Below are 22842 nucleotides of genomic sequence, written 5' to 3' on the forward strand. Positions count from 1 at the left end.
CTGAACTCCTAAAAGCCTGAGTCTGACTCTACTTAAATGGTGCTTATGTGCCCACATGCACAGTAGTAATTGGTGCAAAATATCAAATGTCACTACTTGACATTTCATTCATAACTGTCACATTTAAAGTAAAGGCTTTAATTTGATTCACCAATGGCCAGTGTCAAATTATCTGGGATGGTCTTCATGTTACAAGTGTCAATCAACAAATAAATTAGTCTGGAGATAATTTAATCAGAGCCCATCAGTGAACTGGCTTAAGGAAATCCCCTTGCTTCCAGATTATTCCTGCAGCCTGATTGCAGGAATATGAGATAAGAGCATAGCCTTGGAGTAGGGTGGCCACAGCTTCTCTTGCCCCTTTGGCAAATCCATTTCTGGGAGGATGGAGTTACCAGTCCCTCAGGTGCATCTGTTCTGCAGTTCAGTGCAGGACTTCAGGTTCTACAGTTCCTGAAAGCTCCTTCCTACAATAAAATTTGCTAAACACAAACCAACCCAAATATATAGATAAATCAGATCCCTCCAGCTCCCAGTGCTGCTGTGCTCCACTTCATTTGACAGTACAGATTTTCCTTCACAAACTCTTCATGTGACGAGACACTTATTTCAGCTGTTGACCCCTATCAATGACCCCTCACTGGGAGATCAGGTGTAGAGAACCAGGCTATTAACTGCCTTCCACTCACACATTCCTAATCAAAGCAGCCAATTTTTCTAACTCCAACAGCTGAAGTCACAGTGAGGCAGACCTGGCTGAGTACAGAGAAAAGAAGTGCTTGGAATGGCATAGCCAGGGTTAAGAAATCCTAAGGGTAAGGCTAAAAAGTAAAAGTTAAGCTGGGAAAAAAATCCAAATTCTAGTTTCATTTAATATAAGAAGTCATAAGAAACAACAGAGTGAAGAAAAGCATCTCTACACCTCCCATACATCTCTCCATGATCCTTTAGCTCACTGCAGTGAGCACTGGTAGAATGCTGTGGTGTATTCTGCTTTCAGTGTGCATGCTTAACACAAAATAGGTTAAAAAGACCTCCACAACAATTAAATAAAATCCAGAGCAGCTATGACAAGAAGATGCCTTTTCAGATACTACAAAGGTTAATGTATACTCCAGTTATGACACCTTTTGAGTCATCCTGTTATGGATGTTGAATTCTCTCTTAACTCAGACAACCCTTGAAAGGGAGCTCTGTGCACTCCCTTCAGAAGAGGAGCAGGGCCATGAGGCATCTTCTGCCCTGGTCTGCAAAATCTATAGCCCAGGCTATAAACCATCACTTTTGTCATCACCTGTCATCAGAGGAATGTTGTTAAATAGGGCAGTGATCCTTGATGATGTGTCAAACACTTGTGCTGCTCCCTCCCTTGGAGCACTAATTTTCGTTGATAACTGTTTCTTACTTCCAACATGATGTAGAGGTGTCACTTTATTATATTTGAATGTTTTAAACTGCATTTCAGTAACAGATAAATGAGGCCAGTGTCTTGTAACGTGATGGAGCAATCTGTCAATAGCTCACAGTCCCAAATGATGGACTGGCATCTCAGGCTGGATAGTGAAACTCAGATTTTGACTTTGATTTTCACTTTTTTTTTTTCTGGTTTAAAGGTCCTGTAGGCTGTAATTGCTTTTCGGGACTGATAATGTTGTATTCTTAACTCTGGATTGGAGAACAGCTGTTGTCTTCAGTTTCTTCATGTTTCACTGTCTGGTTTATAATTATAGTCTATAAATTGTGTTAGGATTTTTGGTAACAAGGAGTGTACTGAAAATTAGATTTTTTTTTCTAGTGTTTGCAGGAGACAGGGAAGGAACAACAACATGGTCAAATGATGTGATTGTTGTTTTTCTCATCTTTCTGGGTTTTTGGTGCATTTGGCATTTTTTCCAGGATTCCAATCAGATGTTTGCCCAGTGCAATTTGGATTTGCAGTATGAACTTTCAGCCAAAGCCTCCACAGTGCAGAAGCTTATTAACCATAGGAGACTGATATTAACATCACTTCCAGAGAATGATCTGGATTCTCATTTGTAATTCTGCTCTGTAAAGCTAATGGAAGATGCTCTAAGCAAAGTCCTGGGTCTCTGTGTAAACAAACCAATACTGAGAAACCCCCAGAGTACCAAGCTGATTTTTCTTATGCTTTATACCTTTTCAGTTATGTGAAAAGAAATGTAAATATTTTGCTTGTTTTTCCTTGTTATCCCAGCATATGGTGTTTTTTCCCTTGCTTTACCCCCACAGGGAGTTAGATTCTAATTTCTTTCCAGTTCAGAATCTGTCTCTCTTTGTCTTACACTTTTGCCCTTTCCTTCTCTGCGAATGTCTCTCTCCCCATGCTGTTCTCCTTCTGGCTTTTGTCTCCTAGTCTCCCACTTTTCATTTTTATTTGTTTTTTGCTTTGGTAATCCACTGGGATTTTTAAAAGTTCCTCTTCAGCACAATGTCTACCAAGGATCTTGGAAGCTCCACGCTCACTGTTTATCATTACTGGTGGGGACTGCTCAGAGGAGTGTTTGCTGTTCTTCCTGGTAGTAGAGACTGATTGGAAGTAGTTCATTTTTTGTCAGGTGGGTTCAAAGAAGGACGTTGACCAGGACAAGCTTGAGCAGTGGCCCATGGGACATTACATGAGGTTTAACAAGAGCAAGTGCTGGTGGCTGAGAGGCTGGACATGACCTGGCCGTGTGCTCAGGCAGCCCAGAATCTCAAACACATCTGGGCTGCATCCAGAGGAGCCTGGGCAGCAGGGCAGGGAGGGGGTTCTGCCCTGTTAGATGCCCTGGTTAGATGTTAGGAAAATAATTCTGTATTTTGAGGGTGGTGAGGGGCAGAAACACACTGCCTAGATAAACTGTGGGTGCCCCACCCCTGGAAGTGTTCAAGGCCAGGTTGGATGGGGCTTGGAGCAACCTGGAATAGTGGAATGTGTCCCTGCCCATGGCAGGGGTGTGGAGCAAGGTGACCTTGAAGGTCCCTTCCAACCCAAACTGTTCTATGATCACAAAATACTGCAGTTCAGAGAGGTCAGGTTCCACACAGCATATAGGAAGGTTTCTCCAGCTGTTCCCAGGAAATTATTACCTAGATTTGGTATCCAAGATTCCAGGAGTTATTTAGGGTATTCTGTGTACTGTAATACTTGTTGAAAAAGCGTGTGCTTTATGTCAGCTTTTCTCAGTTTACCCTATTCTGATGGGTATGATGTCTTGTTTCCCTTCCTAGCCTGCCTTTGCTGCTCTGACAATATACCTCAATCTGGAAAAACTCTGGCCCAATAGTTCTCTTGAATTTGTAAAATAATTCTTCCTTTTCGATTCATTAAGTAGCTTTGCTCCCTGTTGGCCTGTGCTATTACAATATTTCCCCCTATTACTTATGTAGACTGTTTTATATTAAATAAGAGGGAGTGTTATATGGTCTAATTAACAGCATTCAGAATCTTTAGTGTAGCTTAAACTTTCCTCATATCTGGAACAAACTCAAATCCCAGGAAAAAGATTCCTGGGTTTATATCTTCCAAACCATAGCTCTCATTTCTATGACAATTTCCCTTAATCTCCAAGAAATAATAAGTGGTGCTTGTAATTCCTCTGACCAATAGTTCAGTAATTATAATGTTAATGACATGTGTGAAACAGGTGATAGTGAGGAAGAATTACAAGAGAAGAGCAGCCATCAAACTTGAAAATGGCAGCAGATTTCTCTGTTCCTCCTTCCTGAAATTCTTTTGGCTAAGTGAAATGAAATTGTCTTTGATCAATTGTTTTAAAAATTGTATTACTAATAATTCATTTATCTGTAGCATATATGAAAGGGCCCCAGGATTCCGTGACTTACTGTAAACATCTCTGAGGTTTCACTTTCTGTATCTGCATTTAGTGTCACTCATCCCCAATAATTAAAAAATAGCTCAGCAGGTTAAGAAAAGAATTTGAAATTATTTAAAATCCATGGTGGTTTTTATTTAGATAAAATTAACTGGTATATTGGTTTTTAATTGTGTGGTATGAATAAAGCATTTGTCGGTATGGAGCTGATTGTAACCTAATATTCCTTTTGCTTCCAGTAGGGATTTGAGAAAGGAGTTGCTTTTATAAACTGTTCTACCTGGAGGTGAAAAAATATAAGTGTCTAATAGGGAACAGAAATGAGTATTGTATATAACTCCTGGATTATTTTTTTAAATATTGTGTCAGACTTGCTAGTGGTATATTTGGAAGAAAGATCAGCTTATTTATTCAAAATGATTTGTGACATATCTGCAGTGCACCTGGGTATAGAAAGGTCATGTATCAATATTTATATTGATGCCTCAATTCACTAAAGATAAGGGTTAACTTTTTTCCTCCTTTTTATTTGTTTTGAGCAATGTTTTTCACCATTTGTAATTATTTTCCCCCTGCTACTATGAAGTGCAATGAAGTTGTTTATAGGCAACAGAAAGAAAACATCTTTTCTTCTTCACCATGCAATGTAATAGCAGAGGAAGGGAAGGTAAGAAAAAAGCATAGTAAAGAATTGACAGGCATCACATGGCAACCTGGTCCAAGAGGAAAAAGCCTGACATTTGTAGTCATGATCAGATTAAATAGTGGACACCAAGTGTCAATACTGAATTCTGAGCAGGCCATTCTAATGATGATAGGATGATATGGCAAATCTTTCTAAGTTTGCTGAGGTAATCTTCTGCCCAGGAGCAGAAGGAATAAGAATTGTTATTACCTTCTTCTAAAGAGCTTATTTTAATGTGTAGCATAGTGCCCTGAATTCTAACAGAGACATCTTTGGCATTGGAATATGAGCCTGTGAATGTTCTGAAAATGCATATTGCTGGCCAGTCACACAAAATAGGAGAACAGTGGTTTGATTAATTTGCTTGTTTCAGGAAATGGTAAATAGCTTTCTAGATGGTCTTCTGAGTAACATCATGTGAAGCATTTCTACAGCCTTTAGCTTGAAGGGCAAACTGGTTAACATAGACACCTTATGAGTGTATCTTGTTTTGCTACACCCCATTGGAAATTCACAGTTGCTCTGCTGGTAACTGAAAGTGTAACCCAGTTGTGCTGTGTAAATCTCTCCCTCTTTTTTTTTTTGGTGGTTGTTTTTGTTGTTTTGGGGTTTCTTTTGTTTGTTTGTTTGTTTGTTCGGGTTGTTTGTTTTCCCTCCCTCTGTCTCAAGAACAAACTGTCTGCTTTGTGAACCAGTCAGAAACTGCCAGTGAAACATCTGGTTTAAACATCTGCTGGCAGAGGAATGCAACAAGCAGCAAACCCTGTGTGTAGGGTTGTGATAGCAAGGAAACCTTTCCTTTGGGAACAGCAAAAGGAAGATATGTGCTGATGCTCCACTGCCACTGCAACTCTTGCTAGGACCTGATGTTAGATGTGCACACACAATCTCTTGGAGAATATCTATTTCCTGTGTAGGAAACCTGGACAGGTGTTCATTACAAATGTAACCCACGATTTGGCCATAAAGTGCAGGGCATGGCTTCCCCAAGTGTTGGAGATATTTCCTGTGTGGACATTCTGGGCTGAGTTTGAAACACAGATATGTGATCAGGTTAATGGAGCAGCAAAGACATATTTGCAGTTGGAAGCAGACAGCTAAATAATAATAATAAATCAGTGAGTAAATAAATAAAATTCAAGCAGCTCTCTTTTCTGAATGCAATTAAGGAGCTGTGTCCATTCAATCAGTGTAGTCACTTTGCATTTGATGAAATCCTGAGAAGTGGATGTAAATAATACTTTGAGAACATAGTTGACTCAAATGTCCTTTTGTAATGATGGGAAACATGTTTTGGAATGATTTTCAACTAAGTTTCACTGAACCAGAATACCCAAGGAAGTGATTCTTTCCTTCAAGGCTCTTGAGTTACTCTACACCTATGAAAGTAAAAAATATATCCAGCCATTTGTCCTAAGCTTTTTTCTTGACACTTCCCCTGCTTCAGGAGGATTTAATGACCTGTAAGAAAAGGGATTTTTCTGAGTTTATTCCTATTATTATTTTATTCAAGTGGTATCTCCCAAACTGCTGCTGCAGCAAGATTACTTTAGCTTCTTAAGGGAGAGATTAGGTCAATAATAAAACACTGGGATCTTTGAGCCTTCACTCTCTTTAAAAGTTTTTTATCCTGGAGATTTTTTGTGGGATGCAAGTATAATTTATAGCAGAATTCGTGACGGATGCAAACTAATTTACCTTGGAACCTGTTCCAAAACATTGTCATTGCTTCAAAAAACATCCCTGCTGAGATGGTAGATGTGAGTGAGAGTTGGCAAAGGGAAAAGCAGGAAGGAGGAGACCCCCTGAGGCACTCCAGGAGAAACAATGATGTAACTTGTCACTGAATTATGGAGGAGCTGTTAGGGAACTTGCTGTGGGCTGTGACAAATCATCCCCTGGAGGACCCCATAGCATGAACAGAAGTAGCTGTGAAGGAACACATGAAAGCCCAAAGATGTCTCTGTCTGCAAGACTGAGTGGCTTTGGGCATTTATCTTCCTGACCCTGTTACATGAGGAAGACTTGGTGATTATTTGTCCTCTGGAGTAAGGCAAGAGCATAAGGATTTATTAGAGTAAACAGGGATCTTGGAATAAATGGTGACAGCAAATCAGTCTCCAGCTACAGAATGATCCTGTTCCTTTTGTAGGCCAACAGCAGAGATTTTAAATTAGGTTAATTCCTGCTTGTACTTTTTATCTTCCAAAGGGGAAATTTAAACTGTATATTGGAAAATCTCCCTAGCATGGGGGAAAAAAAATCCCCTATTTCCTTTCAATGTCCATTAGTTGTTCTCTGTGACAGAGTGAAGAATCATTTGGGGAGAGAAGGATTGAACTCTGAGGTCTCTCTGCCAATTCAAGACAGTGAGCTCTACCCAAGGAGCAGTGCCAGTAGCATAAGTTAGGACAGCCCTGTGGCATCCCTTTTGCTTCCCACTGCCAGGCCAAACATCCCCTTTTGGCAGTGCTGGGCCCAAGCCCTGCCATTCCAGCAGCTTTCTGGTGTCAGTGATAAACAGTCTGCTCACAGTGATGGGCTGGCATTCCTTCCCAGCCCTTGCTACAGTAGGCAATGCCTCTCGTGCCATGTGTGCCAGCACCGTGTCACAACAGGAAAACCCTTGCCAAGGGGAACTTTTTTCATAATGCTTTGCCTATTAGGCAGATAAAGGAAGAGACCTGTAAGAGGCAGGAAGGGAACTGGCAGCTCCTCAACTATCCTCATCTTCATCTATAAAAGACCTCCTGGCCTAGTTAATGTCTTTGTAACTTAGACAACAGTTTATAGTAGAGCAGCTCCTCTTCTTCTGGAGCTTTACACTTGGAACAAACTGAAGGAGAGGAGGTGTATTTGCAGAGGATGGTTGGTAGAGTATTTTTTGTCTTGTCTTTGATGTGACGGCTTTCAACATTTTGGGTACTGTTAGTTTGGTATTTTCTTTTCTTTCAAGGCTTACTTAACTCTTGGAGAGGTGGAGAGATGGTTTTCTCTACATAAGAATGAAATGGGAAATTCCTGAGCAGCACTGGAAGCTTGAAATGAAACCCTGCAGTGGAGAGATGTGTGCTGTGTTGGTGTGTTGTTGCCCATGAGATCTATTTTGAGTCTCAACACCTTTTTTCCTCTAAGTGTTGAATAGGCTTTATTGGGGGATCCAGGAAGGGAGAGGTGGGATAGCCACATACCACAGGTCAAGCAACACTAAGCAGTAAATGATTGTTCCAGTGGATGTTAAGCACAAAGTCCTTTTAATTTTGTCAGTGTCTTCTAGTGGTGCAATTATCATAGATTTACACCAGCTGAATGAGAGCTTTACTTGTACCCTTTAGAGGCTGGACTCAGAAGGATTCACCAAAATGGATCATTTAGGGTCAATTTGAATATTGAGGAAGGAATGAATTTGTGGGTTTGGATGTAAACTATCATCCTGTTAATTCATCCTTAGCTTCTCTTAACCATTTGATGCAGTATTTTTTCTTATCATGCTACAAGAAGACACGAGAATCCTCTCAGGTGAGTGTGAGGAAAGGGCACAATCCTAATCTTTAATCTTTGGAGAATGGCTCACAACTGCAATCATGAGAGGTTTTGTGGGGTTTTCTTTTGGGCTTTAAAGTGGTTTTACTTTGAAATTCAGAGATTATGTTTTTGGCTGTATGAAGACTTAACACCCAGCTCCTCACCCCTCCCTGCCTGATGGTGTAAAACCCTGCTCTGTGACCTCTCCTCCCAGGGAAGCCGTGCTCACCTGACTGACGAGCTGCACTGGAACCACACCAAGCACTCTCAGCCCATTTCCACACCCGTGAAATGGGTGTTTTACTACTGTTACACAGCACTGCAGTGGCTGCCTGGCTGCTGGAGCAGCTGGGGCTGGTGGCAGGGCAGCTGGCGAGGAGCAGGAGCAGTGAGGATCCATCCCTACAGCAGCTCCTGACTGCAGCTGGGACTGTGCAGCTGTGGAGCCACACCACGAGAAATACATTCAAAGCTGCAATTCAGCCAGCATGCTTTTCAGGCCAACAAATTTGCCTTGTGAGCTGGAGAGAAATGAGCTCTATAGACCTATTTTTTTTTCCTTTCTTTCCTTTTTTTTTTTTTTTTTCTTTTCCTGGTTGCAATCCCTTTTTGCTGTCTGTCACTGGTAATTTTCAGAGCTCAGGAATAAAGATAAGCATCCTTCATGGCATCCTTTGAGGACCACTAAGTAATTGCTTTTCAGGCTGTGAACAGCTTAAAAAAACCCCTATGAATGTTTTGCTCTCTTTGAATCATCATTTTTTCCATTTTTCTCAAATGTTTACTGTGCAATCCCAGGCAAGTCATTAAACTGTTTTGTAGTTACTTTAGCCATCTATACAGTGATGGCAGTAATACCTTAAAGAAGCTTTTTGGGCTTAATTTAATGATTATATAATTGTTTGAAATGTCCCAGTGCTAGTCTGAAAAGAGATGGTCCTATTGAAATGGAGATTTCACACTGAAAGTACATTCACTGCACTCAGAGAGGATAGGGATACTTAATTTTTTTTAAAAGAGGTAGATCTTTATTTTGAGCATTCAAAAAATGGCAAAAAATATGACTGGTTTGGTGTACTTTTCCCTCACTAGCAAATTTTTTTGATCAAACTTGCCAGCTGCTCAGAAAAATCAACTCTTTGGAAAACTATTAATGTTTTTCTCTGGTTATAAACATTGTTACATCTTAACAAAAATGACAACTATTAAAATTATTAAATTTTGTCAATTGCTGTGCAAAAGCAGCTTAGATTTTTTTTTCTCAGATGAATATATATGGATCACTTCCATGCATTTGTTCTTGTCTAATATATGCCTTTATTAATTGCACACTCTCATTGGAATGAAGGTGGTCAAGAAGGGTAGAACAATGGTCAAGGTTTTAGCTAGATCTTTTCTTGTAGGCAGCAAGTGACTTCCCTTGCTTATAAATATTCCAGAAATACAAGAGAAGCCAAAATAATTGGAAACCTTGTACAACCTTTATTCCACCTGATCAGAACGGCCTGCTTGAATTTGCACATTGATTTTTGCAGGGGATATTTCTGTGAGCTCATCTGTATTGACTAAATGTTATGCAGCTGAGGCTTTATTCTCTCTTGGGTCTGAGTGGTAGAATTAGCTCAAAGCACAAGGAATGCTGAAGAAATTAAAAAAGGAAAAACACTACTGGGTATAATCAGAATTATTCCAGAGAATTTGTTAAGCCTTTTGTTGTTATTTTAAGCAAGCACCATGCTCGTTTCTCTTTCAACTCCATCTTGAAATTGAGAAAATTTTATTCCTCTGCTTTTTTAATGTGATTCCACTGAGAGAGACACTACAGTTACATCTGCATGGGAAACAATATGTTGAGGTTTCCTAGCACTGACTGAATATTGTCTTTTTTGGCAGAGAATTTTGAAAACCTCTTGGTTCCTTTTGGATCTTAGCACTGTTTCTCCTTAGAGGCAAATGTTGTGCTGCCCTGTAACTGCAGTACATCAGTGCAGCCCTCTACTTGTTGAGCCTAAATGTGAATTAACAGTTAAAATGTGTTCAGCTCTTCTACACAGATATGCAAAATATTTTATTTTCTATAAGGTGGTTAAAGTGAGTTTTCTTATAGAGACAGAGAAAAACTGTAGAACTTGCTTGTTGATTTCTATAAAGATAAACAATGTGGATCTATTCTTTGGTTGCTATTTGAGTGTGCTGAGTTGGATCAGCCAGGAGATATAAATTACTTCTAGTGACACTGTTTCAATTTTTTATCCATGGGCCTTCCATGTAGGAGAATTGTAGCTGTAGCTTACCCTTCTCTGTGTCTATAATAAGTGATATAGAGGCTGCATTACAGCTCTCTTCTCTTTTCCTTTTTTCATTTTTTCCTTGTCTAAATAAGAGGCTCTGTCAGCCTGGTGCTTTGTCATCTGCTTTCCAATGAAATATTTCAATTTTTGATCAGCACCTGATATTCTTAACTCACTGAAAAAGGGCAGTGCCACTTATTTGAAAGATTTTTAAACATTTTGCTACCAAAATAAGAGGCTGATTGTCAATTTATTTTATAGATATCTTCATGATTATCCATATATCGCATATACACAATTTATCCTCCTTTAAAAGATGATTCTTCTATTATGTTACGTGAAAAACAAGTGTGTAGAGGGGTTGGCAGAGAAGAACTAAGGGAAAAAAGCCCAAAATGTTTGGATAAAGTACCTTATCCTCCATTCTGGAAAATTCTGCTGACATCTGATACTTCAAGCTTCCTGATTCATATTAAGGAGAGAGTTAAAAATGAATGTTAAGGACCATAAATTAGTTGACCCAATCTATTTTTTTTTTTTCAGGAAGCTAGTTAAGAATTTCCTGACTTTGGAAGATGCTGAGTGCTTGCAACTCTATTGAACTTCAATAGGCTATGATGAATAGCTCCATATTTTGAAAAATCAGGTCATTTATTTCAGTATTCAAGTAACTTCACTTTACAAATCTGTTTCAAGAGGGAATTTTTTGATCGTACTAGTCCCCAATTAAAATTTGTCAATTGCTATGCAAAAGAAGCTTAGATTTTTTGCTCACATGAGTATATATGAACCACTTCCATGCATTTGTTCCTATCTAGTGCCCTAGTTTTTCTTTACTAGAAACTTCCAGAAAGGCTTGGACTGTTAATATGTTCAGCAAGGTACCCACTGCCAGCTTCTCAGCTCCCCTGAGATTGTGATAGCACCTCTTAGGAATTTTAAATCTTTCTGTGCATCCTGAATTCTCAGTGCCAGCTTTGCTTAGCACTTAAATGAGCTCTCTTAAAACTTTGTCCAAGTATTGCTAGGGTTTGTGAAGCTTCCTGGAGAATTTGAATTTTTTTTCCCTCTGACAGGAATTTTATCTGCTGCTGCTTGTTATATGTGTACATTTAATTTTTTTTTCCTGACTGTTTTGCAGTGCTCTGCAAGCCCATCAGGTTTCTCTAGTGGATACTTTATTTTAATAAGTGTGTATTGAATGCTTCGTTTAACTTTACTGTTTTGAAGTGCCCAGAGACACCATGCTTGGATGAGCAGTTATGTAAGTGCAATTTGTTGTGGTTTTTTTAGTATCAGAATTAGGATTCAGCTGAGGTTTGAAGGCTCCCAGTGCATGTGTGTGGGGGGAAGTAAACAAATAAAGGAGAGTTTAGTGCATCTACACACAGAACCCTGGACTGCTTCTCTTCCCTCTGACTGCTCTGCTCACTGCTGCTCAGTCCCCCAAATGCCCTTCCAGGCAACTGAAGGATTGGATTGATGCTAGCAGAGGGCTGAATTTGTTCTGCAGAGAATTCCAGATGCAGAACTGTTATCTCTTTGTGCCTCCTCGCCATTATCATTATTCAATAATTATTGCTTGCATACCAGCCCTGGTGAAGGGATGCTTTTTTGGTAACACTTTGTTGTCTGCAGCCTGGGTGTGTGACCCTTGTGGTAGTTGCCAGATTTTATACAGGGATAGTCCAAATCCATCATTTTTGTGGCATTCCTAGAACACTGGAGGAGCTCAATCTTTCCTCTGTTACTCTTTACCTGTCACTTACAGAAGGGATGTAGTAGGAGATATGGTGCACCTATTTTTGAGGAGAAAGCTCCACAAAAGAGTGAGTGGTGATTCGGGATTTTTAAAAATTATTACTTTTACTTTTTTTTCCAGTAACTTCAATGTCTTATTCAACCACTTGTTATGCATCATTTTCTACCTCCTGCAAGAGGCAGTCTCCAGTTATGGTAGTGATGATATTTTTAACTCACAGCTCAAGTCCCTCAAAGCCTTCATGGTTTCCAGGAATATGTGAAGGAATCAGGCACAGAGTTAGCCAAGAGTTCACAACACTAGAAAGAAGAATTATGTAGGAGTAGGAAGATACAATGTGCTGGCAAAGAAAGAATTCAAGGATATATGTCTGGTAAAATGGAAAATAACCACATCCTTTCCAAGGCAGATGAAATGAATAAGAAAAAAATAAGAGAAGGTGTTTTCATTAGGTTTTTGGGAGGGTTGATTTTTTTTTCTGCTGGTGTTATGTGTGTTGTGTATTTTTGGGTTTTTTCCTGTTTTCGTAGAACCGCTTGGGTTAGAAGGGACCTTAAAGTTCATCCATTTCCAGCTTGCCTGTTTTAAAATGGAAGCTGGATTGCAAATGGGGCAGATCCATAAATATTGTTCATCTGCACAGAGGGGAACATTTATTGCAAAGAAAGGAAACAGTGTTTTATAGGAGCTCCTGGCTCCTCAAAGGAATTCATGGGCAGAGTTAGAAATCCCATGTCACAAAGGAGAAATATAAAAAGCCTGGATTCATATGCATCATTGCTGAGTAACCTTTGAGGAAATATTACTATATTGCAGAGAGATATTTACTGTGCAAGTAGCCTGTGAGGTTAGTAGAGCTTAAGTCCCAAAATGCTGTAGCCCCCTACAGTGGGAATTTCCAGTGATGTTGAAGATACAGTTGTAATGTCTTCATAACTATATTGAGTTTACAACAACTGGAAAAAAGGTGGAGTGGAGGTGGTAAAAAGAGGGATGAGCAACAAACACAATCCAGTGTTGTCTTCCTTAGCCACCCCACTGCCTTGCAAAGGAAAGAATTAGCAAACTTTGTACTTGGGTTTGTGTCATTTTGTAAGCTACAAATCAGCATATTTCAGTTAATTCTGCTTTTTTAGAACTATAATTTACTAATGGAGGAATTATGTCAGGCTGGGGCCAATTTCAACATAAATCAGCAGCCTCTTGTGCACTAGGGTCCCTTTTTGTGCTCCTACACTGAAATGAGTGACTTGGTGACACTGTAAACCCATCCTGTGCCAGGTATATCTTAGAGAAAAGGAACAGCATATTTTTTTACCAATGAGATTTAATACTGAAGGATTAATATGTGAGCTTGCTTAGCATTACAGGGGACAACCAACACTGCCTAATCTAGATCAGCCATATTTTAAACACTTTTTTGTCAAGTTTATTATTAACCTCTCTTCAGAAACCCACAGAACAAATTTGGCAAAACAACCTTTCAGCCTCCTACGGGGCAAAAAATATATGTGCTCAAAAGCATCTTATTTTGGAACACCACCACCTCATTGTCATGCAGGTGTGACATGCAGAGATTTATCCCTGCTGCTTGTTTTTGTTGAAGATGGCTGAGGTGATGGAGAATGGGACCCACTGCACCTCAGCTGGGGAGGAGTGGCTTCAGGCTTCCTCACCTTCCTTTCTCTGAGGTCTTCTTGGCTTCTTTCTCTTTTTTCCTTTTTCCTTGCTTGCCAGCTGACAGGTTCCTGTCCTGCTTTGCTGTGAGGTGTCAGCTGGCTGAAACAAGCCTGATTCCCATACAAAGCTTTGCAGGTGCCAGGGTAGCACCTCCTGGACTACTTGGCTAATAATGGATTGTAGAAAAAACTATTGGAGATCTGAAGCCACTGGAGTACATTGTTTTTCATTATTTTTTTTCTCTGGGTCTCCACACACCTTGCTTGTGGTTATCACATAATTCTGTGATGCCAAGCTTTGCACTTCTGCATTGTTTTGGTTTAAGTTCTGGAACAATCATCTGCAAATTGCAATTCCTAGTGCTCGTTTATATGCAGAGATTGCACTGATTTAAGTAACAGATTTTTAAATCAACTCAGTTAATTCGATGCAACCCATATGTGTGCAATTAGCTTAAGTCAGTTAAGAATCCTCTTCAGCTCTGTGGATACAAGCCACATTTAAAATAGGAAAGGATACAGGAATTAGAAACAGGCTAAGGGACATAAATTTAAAAGTAAAGTTTTAGTTAATGTGATATGCTTTCATCAGCTGTCAGGTTCTATTCCTAGTTTTTCATTGATTTACTGCTTTGCTGCATGAGTGGCTTCACTTCTCAATATCCCTGCCTGCAAAATTAGGATTTGCTGACATTGCTTGTAGGAGAATATAAGTGGGGCTGTTTGGGATAATGTTTTTCAGGGTTTTTTGTTTGTTTTTTTCCACCAGTGGAAAGCTTAAGCTCTTCTATGAATAATGGATAATCAAAACTGGAGCCAAACCTTCCTATTTAAAAAGAGTACTTCCATTTGGAAGTGTCATCACGGTGCTGTTTGGGAGTTGTTTGGCTGCCCTTGTCCAGGCTCCTCCAGCCAAACTACAACTCCCATCTTGCATCGTGATTCGGATTCTCCTCGAGTTGCTGTCACCAGGTCTTGATGCTGCATTTAGGGAAAATGTGCCCCATGAAGGAGGTGCTCTGAAAGAGAGGAGCAGGTGCCTAAGAAACCTCAAATCCATGTTTTCTCAGACATCTCCTTAAACAGTTCTGATGTTTAAGATAGTAAAATTTGGAGTTTTGGCAGAAAACCAAACCAGTTTTCTGGGGAATTGGCATTGGATTGGTGAGGAAAAGTCAACATTTTTTGCAAAAGGTCAATACTTGTTATAAGAGCTCAAAAGTGAAATTTTCACCCAAAATTAGTGTCAAAGAATGGTGTTCTTAGGCTTTTTTATTGAATAAGTATCCTCAGAAAAGACTCTTGAGATGACCCCGTGTCGTGGATGATAACCCAGTTTTTATTTGTTCCCTGAATCCTTATTTGCTCCTTCACAAAATAGCACAAAACTTCTATTACTTGAACTTTTCTCATAGATTCTCATAGATAGTTTCTCATAGACAATGGAAAGTGTGGGGAACTGCAGGTGAATGAATTATCATTATTGAATGATTACTGCTGTTACAAATAGAAGAAATGGCAATGAGCTGGGCTTCCTTTGGTGTGGAACTGGGGGGATGCTGGCTCACCCCTGACAGTGCTGCTTGCTCACCCTTCCAGCAGAGCAGGAGAACTCCTTGTCTTAATTTGATTGTGACATTGGCAGCATCAGCTGGGGTGAGGCAGATCTCGTTCTGCATCTCCAAGTGATTTGTGACCAAGTGTGACTTAATGAAACGTGTCCAGAGAGAGAAAAGGAGCCTTTCCATCAGAGGCAGCTGAGCAAGGCTAGAGATAGGGTACAGAACGGGAAGAGCACAGATTGCAGCATTTATCTTGGGAAGCAGGAATTGTCCATTGTGACAAAATCAGTCAGATGCAGCGGGTGAAACGCTGAGGGCTCATTACTCTAATTAGTATCAGTGTTCAGCTGTAGGGAGGCAGGAAAAAACTGGCAGAGTGATATCTCAGGATAGTGTTTGTCCAGGAGGAAGAATTGTGCACCATGGAATAATCAGTCAGTGCTGGGAGGGGAGGGTGCTGCAGCAGCCACGGGCTGGAATGAGACAAGTCATTTTGTTGGCACCCTTAAATTTGTTGGCACCCAGGTAGCACAAGTGTCACTCAGGACGTGAGTCTGGCATTGTGTGTGTGCAAGGTGCCATAAAAAAACAGAGAAGAGAGTAATGAAAAATTTCCTCTTAAAGGTTTGGTGATAAAATAAATAGGCAGCATTTCACAGTGCAATTGAAAAAACACCATTGTTTGGTACTTTATGGGGATCTCTTAGGAGAAGCTGATATTTGGGCTTGTTTTTTATCATCAGGGCCAGCCTGCCTCGGTGCTCCAATGCTAACTGTGGTCTTTAATCTTCATAAAAAACAGTTTGGTAATAAGATGTGGTGCAAGTGAGGTTTGAGGACAATTAGCAGTAGGTCATCCTTAAGTAAGGGTGGGAGTGTGATTAGGACATAAGAATGAAATACAACTTGAAGAAAAGAAATATGGAGTAGGGATTGTAGCTCGTGGACTCCCATTTGTTTTGGCTATGTTGGGAAGATAAACTGTTCTTGAGCCTGGTTCTATTATACACATTTTAGCATTCATGTTGCAGTCAGAAGGAAAGAGAAGGATGGAAAACAAATTGTTGACTGCAGTAATGTTGGTGACAACTGTTTCATTGTAAAGCCTCCAGAATTTACATTATTCTGGTGATATTCCATCTCTGGAATAATCACTGGCATCACAGGGCCATATCAGGATGCATTGTAGCCATTATGATTTCAGTCCATGGACTTGAACAAAGCCAGAGTCAAAGCCAGAAAATAATGGTTCTATTTCTGACCCCTTGCATTACAATATGAAGGAGGGCTTTGCTGCTGCTGCTGCTTCCTCACATCAGCAAGTCTTGACCTCTGGAAAGATTTAAAATGAAGAGAAATAAAGGATTTTCTATCCATCTTATTTTTTTTCTCCATGTTGCTCTGGGTTTTCTGAATGGCAGGACCATAACAACTTAATACAAATATTTCAGTTTTCATCCTAGGCTGCTGTTATTTATACAGTCCAGCATGCTGTGTCTGGTTGAAGCTGCCTCATGCTGCTCAATGGCATCTTGATGTTTACTTGTGCCTGCTGCCTTTTATACAGAAACTCTCATCCTACACTGGTACTGCTGTCTGCTTTTAAGATGCACAGTGAATGGTGATGCTTCTCTCTACATATCAAACATGGTGCATCCCTTTAGATTTTATATTTCACTGTGCCCCAGGTGCTGTTATTATCAGTCCTGACATCAGTCATTCAATATGATGGCTCCTGTCTTGCCTTTTATCTGTTATGGACAGGGGACTGGGAAACATTTTATCTTCCAAGCACAGCAACATATTTTCTTTAAAAGTGACTTTTCTCTCTCTCCTTTCATTCTTTCTTGTGTAATACCTTGTGTATTATTCTTATCCCCAATCTCTTTACTCCACAACGCTGTTCAGTTTTGTTTTTCCAGTGTTTCTGTGTTTCTCATCCCCTGCCATTTTTGTACCTTTGTGGGACACAGGCTTATTGCAGTCAGCTGAAATGTTCCACTGACCTTATCAAGCCTCATGTAGGATCTCCTAATCCATACACATGGTCTGTGCAGGGTTTTGTGCAGTATCTGAGGTTACTTTGCCCTCGAAGCCAAAATGTCTTGGCCATATAAAAGTGGAGGAGGAGGAGGGAGGACTATAACAAACAGATCAGGCTTTTGAACAAGAGAATCCCAGTTTAATTATTTGAGATATCTCTGGGTAATGCACTTAGGTTGAAGATACATAGCAATTAGCAGAATTTCAGGTACTTTATACAGAGCCACAGAAGTGATGTTTGTTACTGGAATTTTTTCTGGCAATTGTTTTTGTAAGCTGCCACTAGTCCCATCCAAGGTGGCATGCAGTCCTGCTAATGCTGCAAAAGAGAAAAGGCATGTAAAGCATTTAAAGCAAATATAATAGCACGGAACAGTGTTGTAAGAAAGGCCTTGGATTTGAGTAGTGAATTTCATTAAATCCTGCCAAACATTCAAAGCCAGTCTCAGCTCTCCGGTCCCTTTATTTGCTATCAGCATTTGAAATCAGCTTAATATTTTACCTTCACCCTTGGCTGCAGAGCATAACGGGCAAAACCATTATCTGTGCATGTCATCACTATGAGGAAAGAGAGAGGAGGAATGCAGGGATAAGGAGAAACAGGACTGGCAGGGAATGGGCATGTTCAAAAGTAAACAAATTTTAGCAGAATGAAGGAAGGACAGAGCAGGGTGGGAAATATCAGTCTCTTGTAATTAAATTTGAGTTCTGCATGTCCTTAAGAGCTGTGGATATAGCCAAGCTGAGGGCTAATATTTAAAGCTTTAAATGAGCAGAGATGTTAATCTTCGAAGGGACAAAGCTGAACTTTGTCTCCTAGCTCTTGGCTTTATGTAGAGATGTTACCTTCTTTCCAAACAGTTCATAAGAACTTCCAAATTCTTGTTTTAGAGTTGGATTAGACTTCTTAAACTAATACTAAGCACAGCAGCACCTGTGAACTGCAGAGCTGGGGATTGTCTCATCATAGCCACCTCTGGAAAAAGTCATAATTTGTGTCAGAGCAACAGAATTGGTAAATTGCATTATGGACTTGATTAGGAGTTTTTCCTATGTGACAGATCACCAGATTTCTTGATAATTGCTGAAGGAATAATGAACCCTTTTAGAAGCTTTTAGTTTAGTCCAAAAAATAAAAATTGAGTATGGCAGTGGTTTAATATTAGTCTCTGTATTTACTGAATCCTTTTAGCAGTAATTTTCAGCTGTCACGTTTCTATTCCCTTGCTTATTTCTCCCTTTATGTAGGACTTCTGCAGTGTGTACCAGAGCATTTTAGCAATGGAAAGTGTGGATGGTTTGATCAGGCATTAACTAATATCAATTCCCACAGGAAAGGGGGATATAGTAGGTTTGGGTTGTGACAAATGACAATATCGAAAAACTATTTTCTGTAGGTCGGAAACAAGAAGACTCCCTTCTGTTTCTCCTTCTTGATATTAAATTAAACATTGGAAAACAAGTCCAGCCATTATTCTTTCCTTCAGAATGAAAATTCCTTTTGTTATTCTCAATTAATTTTGCTCCCTGGTATAATTACGATGGAGGAAGACATCACAGCTTTATGTCAAGGAATCATTTGGGTTTTATTTTTTTGCTGGTCACATTGGAGAAAGATGAGTTTTGTCATGCAATTCTGTGGCATTGTACCTATCGAAGGGAAACTGTGTAGGCTCACAAATTCATGGCAGAAATACAGCTGCTGCTCTCAGCTGAGCAGCTGTTGTCCTGAAGATCAGGAGAGGTGTGCCTAAAGGTAACTTTATCCAAAGAGCCCTTAAGAAACACAACAGTAACTGTCACATTTTCATGCAGAATTTTTGGCAGAAGCCTCCCAGCAGCATTTGCTGACTTCCCCAGTGTTAGTTATTGCTAATGTTTTCTGATTTGCTGAGTGAGTAACATGGGAAGTATGGATTACGAGGAAATAAGGGAATTCAGAAAACTGAAACTAGAGTAAATTTGGAATGGATCTTGTAGCATTGCCAGAAGCCCCCAGATGTCATTAAAGATCTTGTTTTTCTACATTAAAGATACACGAAATATTCTTAGTGACTCATTATTTCTTTGTCTTCCCTTTTTAACCAGGAATGACAGGGAAATATCCATTATTCCCACCTATTAAAAACCCCCCACAATATTCCTGCTTTACAATCCTTTTTTTTCAAACATTTTGCAAGGCATTGATAATGCCCAAGATGCCACATGCAGCACACCCTGCTCTGTCAATACAACAGCAGAACTCATCTCTATTAGTACATTTATGTTTTAATTTGTTCTAAGAGGTTGGCGCAGCAAAGCTGGATGCAACTCCATAGCTAGAAATTCATCCAACATTTAGGATATTTTAACTTTTTTGAAGAAGAAGCACCCCAATTTTAAAGTGCCACCAGAAACATTCTAGTGGATGGTTTGGACATGATGAGGACCTACTACAATGCCTCACATGCTGGAGGGTGGAATCTTGAATTTTATCACCACACCATGATTTGAAAATTATCAACCAAATTACAGCAAATCCTTTGAAGAGTGTAAGACTCTCATCTACACAGTCACTAACAGTGGAGATTAGTTAAATTTTTCAAAATTGCACAGTGCTGTACTGCTCCACATGGTCAAGTATCCTGCACAATCTTCCACTGCTCATTGAGTCAGTAAGAGAATATGTTGTGACTAACTAAGGGAAACGTTTCCTCAGTGCAGATCTGGGATTCTTGTTTAGTTTTTTATCCAGCCTTTGCAGTGAAGCTGGGTAATTGTTCTACATAATGCTTTAGCAGGCATCATGATCTCCTTGATGGGCTTTAGATAGAGACATTTCTTGTGAATAGAGAAGCTTAAATGAGACACCCAGCTCATCTCATTTAAGTACATTCATGTTTCACAGTGGTCAGTGAGATTTGAGTGCCTGTCTTCAATTAGAATGAGTAGAAGTTGGATGTGCCTGTTTGCTCTGAGGGTTATGAGAAGCCTGTGCTCTATGCAAGCTGTGTGAATTTCACAGCACAGAATTTAGAATGTTTCAGAAGACTTTATTCTAAATGGTCTTTTGGTTTGTGCCTTCTTAGGTAAGTGAAAAACTGCATTTATTTGCAATTTTGTGAGCCTTAGAAGGAAAGGAAATTGTAAAACTAATATACTATAAGAACCTGAAAAATAAAATATGGATTATTAGTTCATTTCATCCCATTATATCTGTGTTTATTGACATTCCCTGTCCTTGAGCCATGGGTTGCCAGGACTGGAAATGCTTTGGAATCAGCTGTGGTTTTGCCAGTCTGTGATGTGTTGCTTCCTGGTTTCAGCCTTCGTTGCTCACTGAGTGGAGATGACCTCAACAGGCAGTGGCTGACCCCCAGCCCCCAGCTGCACCCGACCATTTACCACGCCAAAGGTCTCCTCTATTACCTGCGCAGCATTGGCCGGGCTCCTCTGGTGAGTCTCTCCAGGTTCCTTTCTGTGATTCTGTGAATGGATTGATTATTGTACTTGTGTGAACTGTCTTGTCACAGAGCTGGAGTGGTTTGGGAGCATCACGCCCTGATATGCTTTCATCTTGTGGATTTGTTTTGAAAGTCTTGGATATTTATCACTTATTGAATCTTCTAACCAGCAACTCCAAATTTCAGAATCTCTGAATACCTGGAATAAAAATGAGAAAATTAATTTCTTAAAGCTCTTCATATCCTCAAAGTACTCCAATTAAGCTAAATATTATGACTAGGTTATTGCTATCTTCATGGAAGCATTAGGAGAAATTCCAAAAAGATTTAGTCTAAATGGACTGTGCTAAAGTGCATGCAATCACAAAAACTGAGGAAGTGACCCTCAAAGTGTGTGAACTTCCCTGCTGTTTTGGTAATGGGAACAAAAGGACTTGAGGTTGGGGGCTACCAGAAATTCATGAGGTTGGTCTGGGATCCATCCCATCTACTCAGTTCCCCAGCAGAAGGAAAAGATAATTCTGAGACCCCAGGAGGAAAAAAACCACAAGGAGCTTCAAATGTTGACAAACAGACATGGACACACAGACTGGCAGGTTTGTTGGTGGTAGCTACAGCCAGGCAGGAGATGTTCAAGTGCACTAGAGTCCCTCTGGGTTTGGTGAGAAAAGCCCCAAACAAGGTGAAAATGTCTGTGAGCTTCTCTAAGATTTCTTGCAGTAATTTAGTTTTTGTCTAAGCTGACAGCCCTGAAATTTATCTCTGTAGGCTGAGGAGTATTGTTAAAACTCAGCTCAGAATTGCAAATTGAGTCACCAATATTTTCCTTTAGTTCAGAGCAGTGTAGGATGAGTCTTCTTTTACCCTGTAATTTGCTGTCTGGCCTCTTTTAACACATGACCCTCCCTGTCATATTCAGGTGCATAAAGTTAAATACTCAGTACAAGTTTTCATCGTTGTTGAGTGAAGGAAGACTATTGATCCTACCATCTCCCTCACTCACAGACTGCATGTCAGACTTCATAAACTGATTTTTCTTTGCCTTTGAAGAATACATTGATTTTAGTTTATACATTCTCAAAAATGCCTTTTCCCTCCTTCAGAAGAGAGTTTGTGTTTTTGGGTGTTTTTGTTTGTTTTTATTGGGTTTTCTTTTAACCTCTAAGATCCATGGAGCCAAGTTCACTGATAGGCAAATGATTTCTGTGAACTGATTTGATTTAATTTATCCTAGGATTGTGCAAGCAGTTTCTTCAAAGCAAAGAAAAGCTGCTTGAAGGAGAAAAGCAAAGGACTTTAGCAGGCCTTCAAACCCAGGCCACTTGAATTCTTTCATTAAGAAGAAAACAGTTGTTAAATGATGGGTTTTTTTGCTTACCTTGTTGGCTGTGGGAGCCCTATTGAGACCAAGAGACTGGGTGCACTGGGACATTGCAGAGTCTCATCTCTAGGGAAGAGCAGGATGGTCTAAAAGGAGAAAGGAGCTTCCAATGGACCAGAAGGCTCTGAGCAGAGTTTGCTGCCTCTCAACAGCATTATATCGAGCTTGGAAACAAGCACAGCCTGCAAAAATGTACTCATTGAGAGGAAAAAAAACACAGCATGTCTACTCCAAAACTGGCATTTAATGTCCTGCCACAATGTTATTAAGAAAGGGACTTGACACAAAAATAGAGAAGAAACTTCAAAAAGTTCTGTTTTCCAACAGCTTTTCTTGCTTTTCACTTTATATACTTCTTTTATTTTAAAAGGTACCTAGCTCTGTGACTCATAAGAAGGGTTGTTTTTGAGCTAGAAGGCAGTCCTTACCTTTAGGATGATCGGTGCTGGCAAATACCTTTAAATAGATGAAAAATTGTACATATCTTTGAGTCATATCCCAGTGAGTGCGAGCTTGGGAGTCTGACTGGTTTGTGTGTCTCAGTGTCCCAGCCATATGGAAGGGCAGGCTGAAGAAAAAGCACTGGGAGATGCCAAGTTTGCTCAGTGTTTGCCCAGACATATCCCAGGAAGAAT

The 22842-nt window shown here is 39.9% G+C and overlaps 1 protein-coding gene across 1 annotated transcript in view; it reads left to right on the plus strand.

Moving 5' to 3' along the window:
- Positions 1-22842, plus strand: part of AGBL1 (AGBL carboxypeptidase 1) — a 267818-nt gene that overhangs the window by 118084 nt on the left and 126892 nt on the right. The window contains exon 19 of the mRNA XM_063412721.1: positions 20689-20818. Within this exon, the coding sequence (XP_063268791.1) occupies positions 20689-20818 (130 nt within the window). The remainder of the gene's footprint in view (positions 1-20688; positions 20819-22842) is intronic.

The sequence above is a fragment of the Prinia subflava genome, chromosome 15 (assembly GCF_021018805.1).
Source record: "Prinia subflava isolate CZ2003 ecotype Zambia chromosome 15, Cam_Psub_1.2, whole genome shotgun sequence".
NCBI classification, from domain to species: Eukaryota; Metazoa; Chordata; class Aves; order Passeriformes; family Cisticolidae; genus Prinia; species Prinia subflava.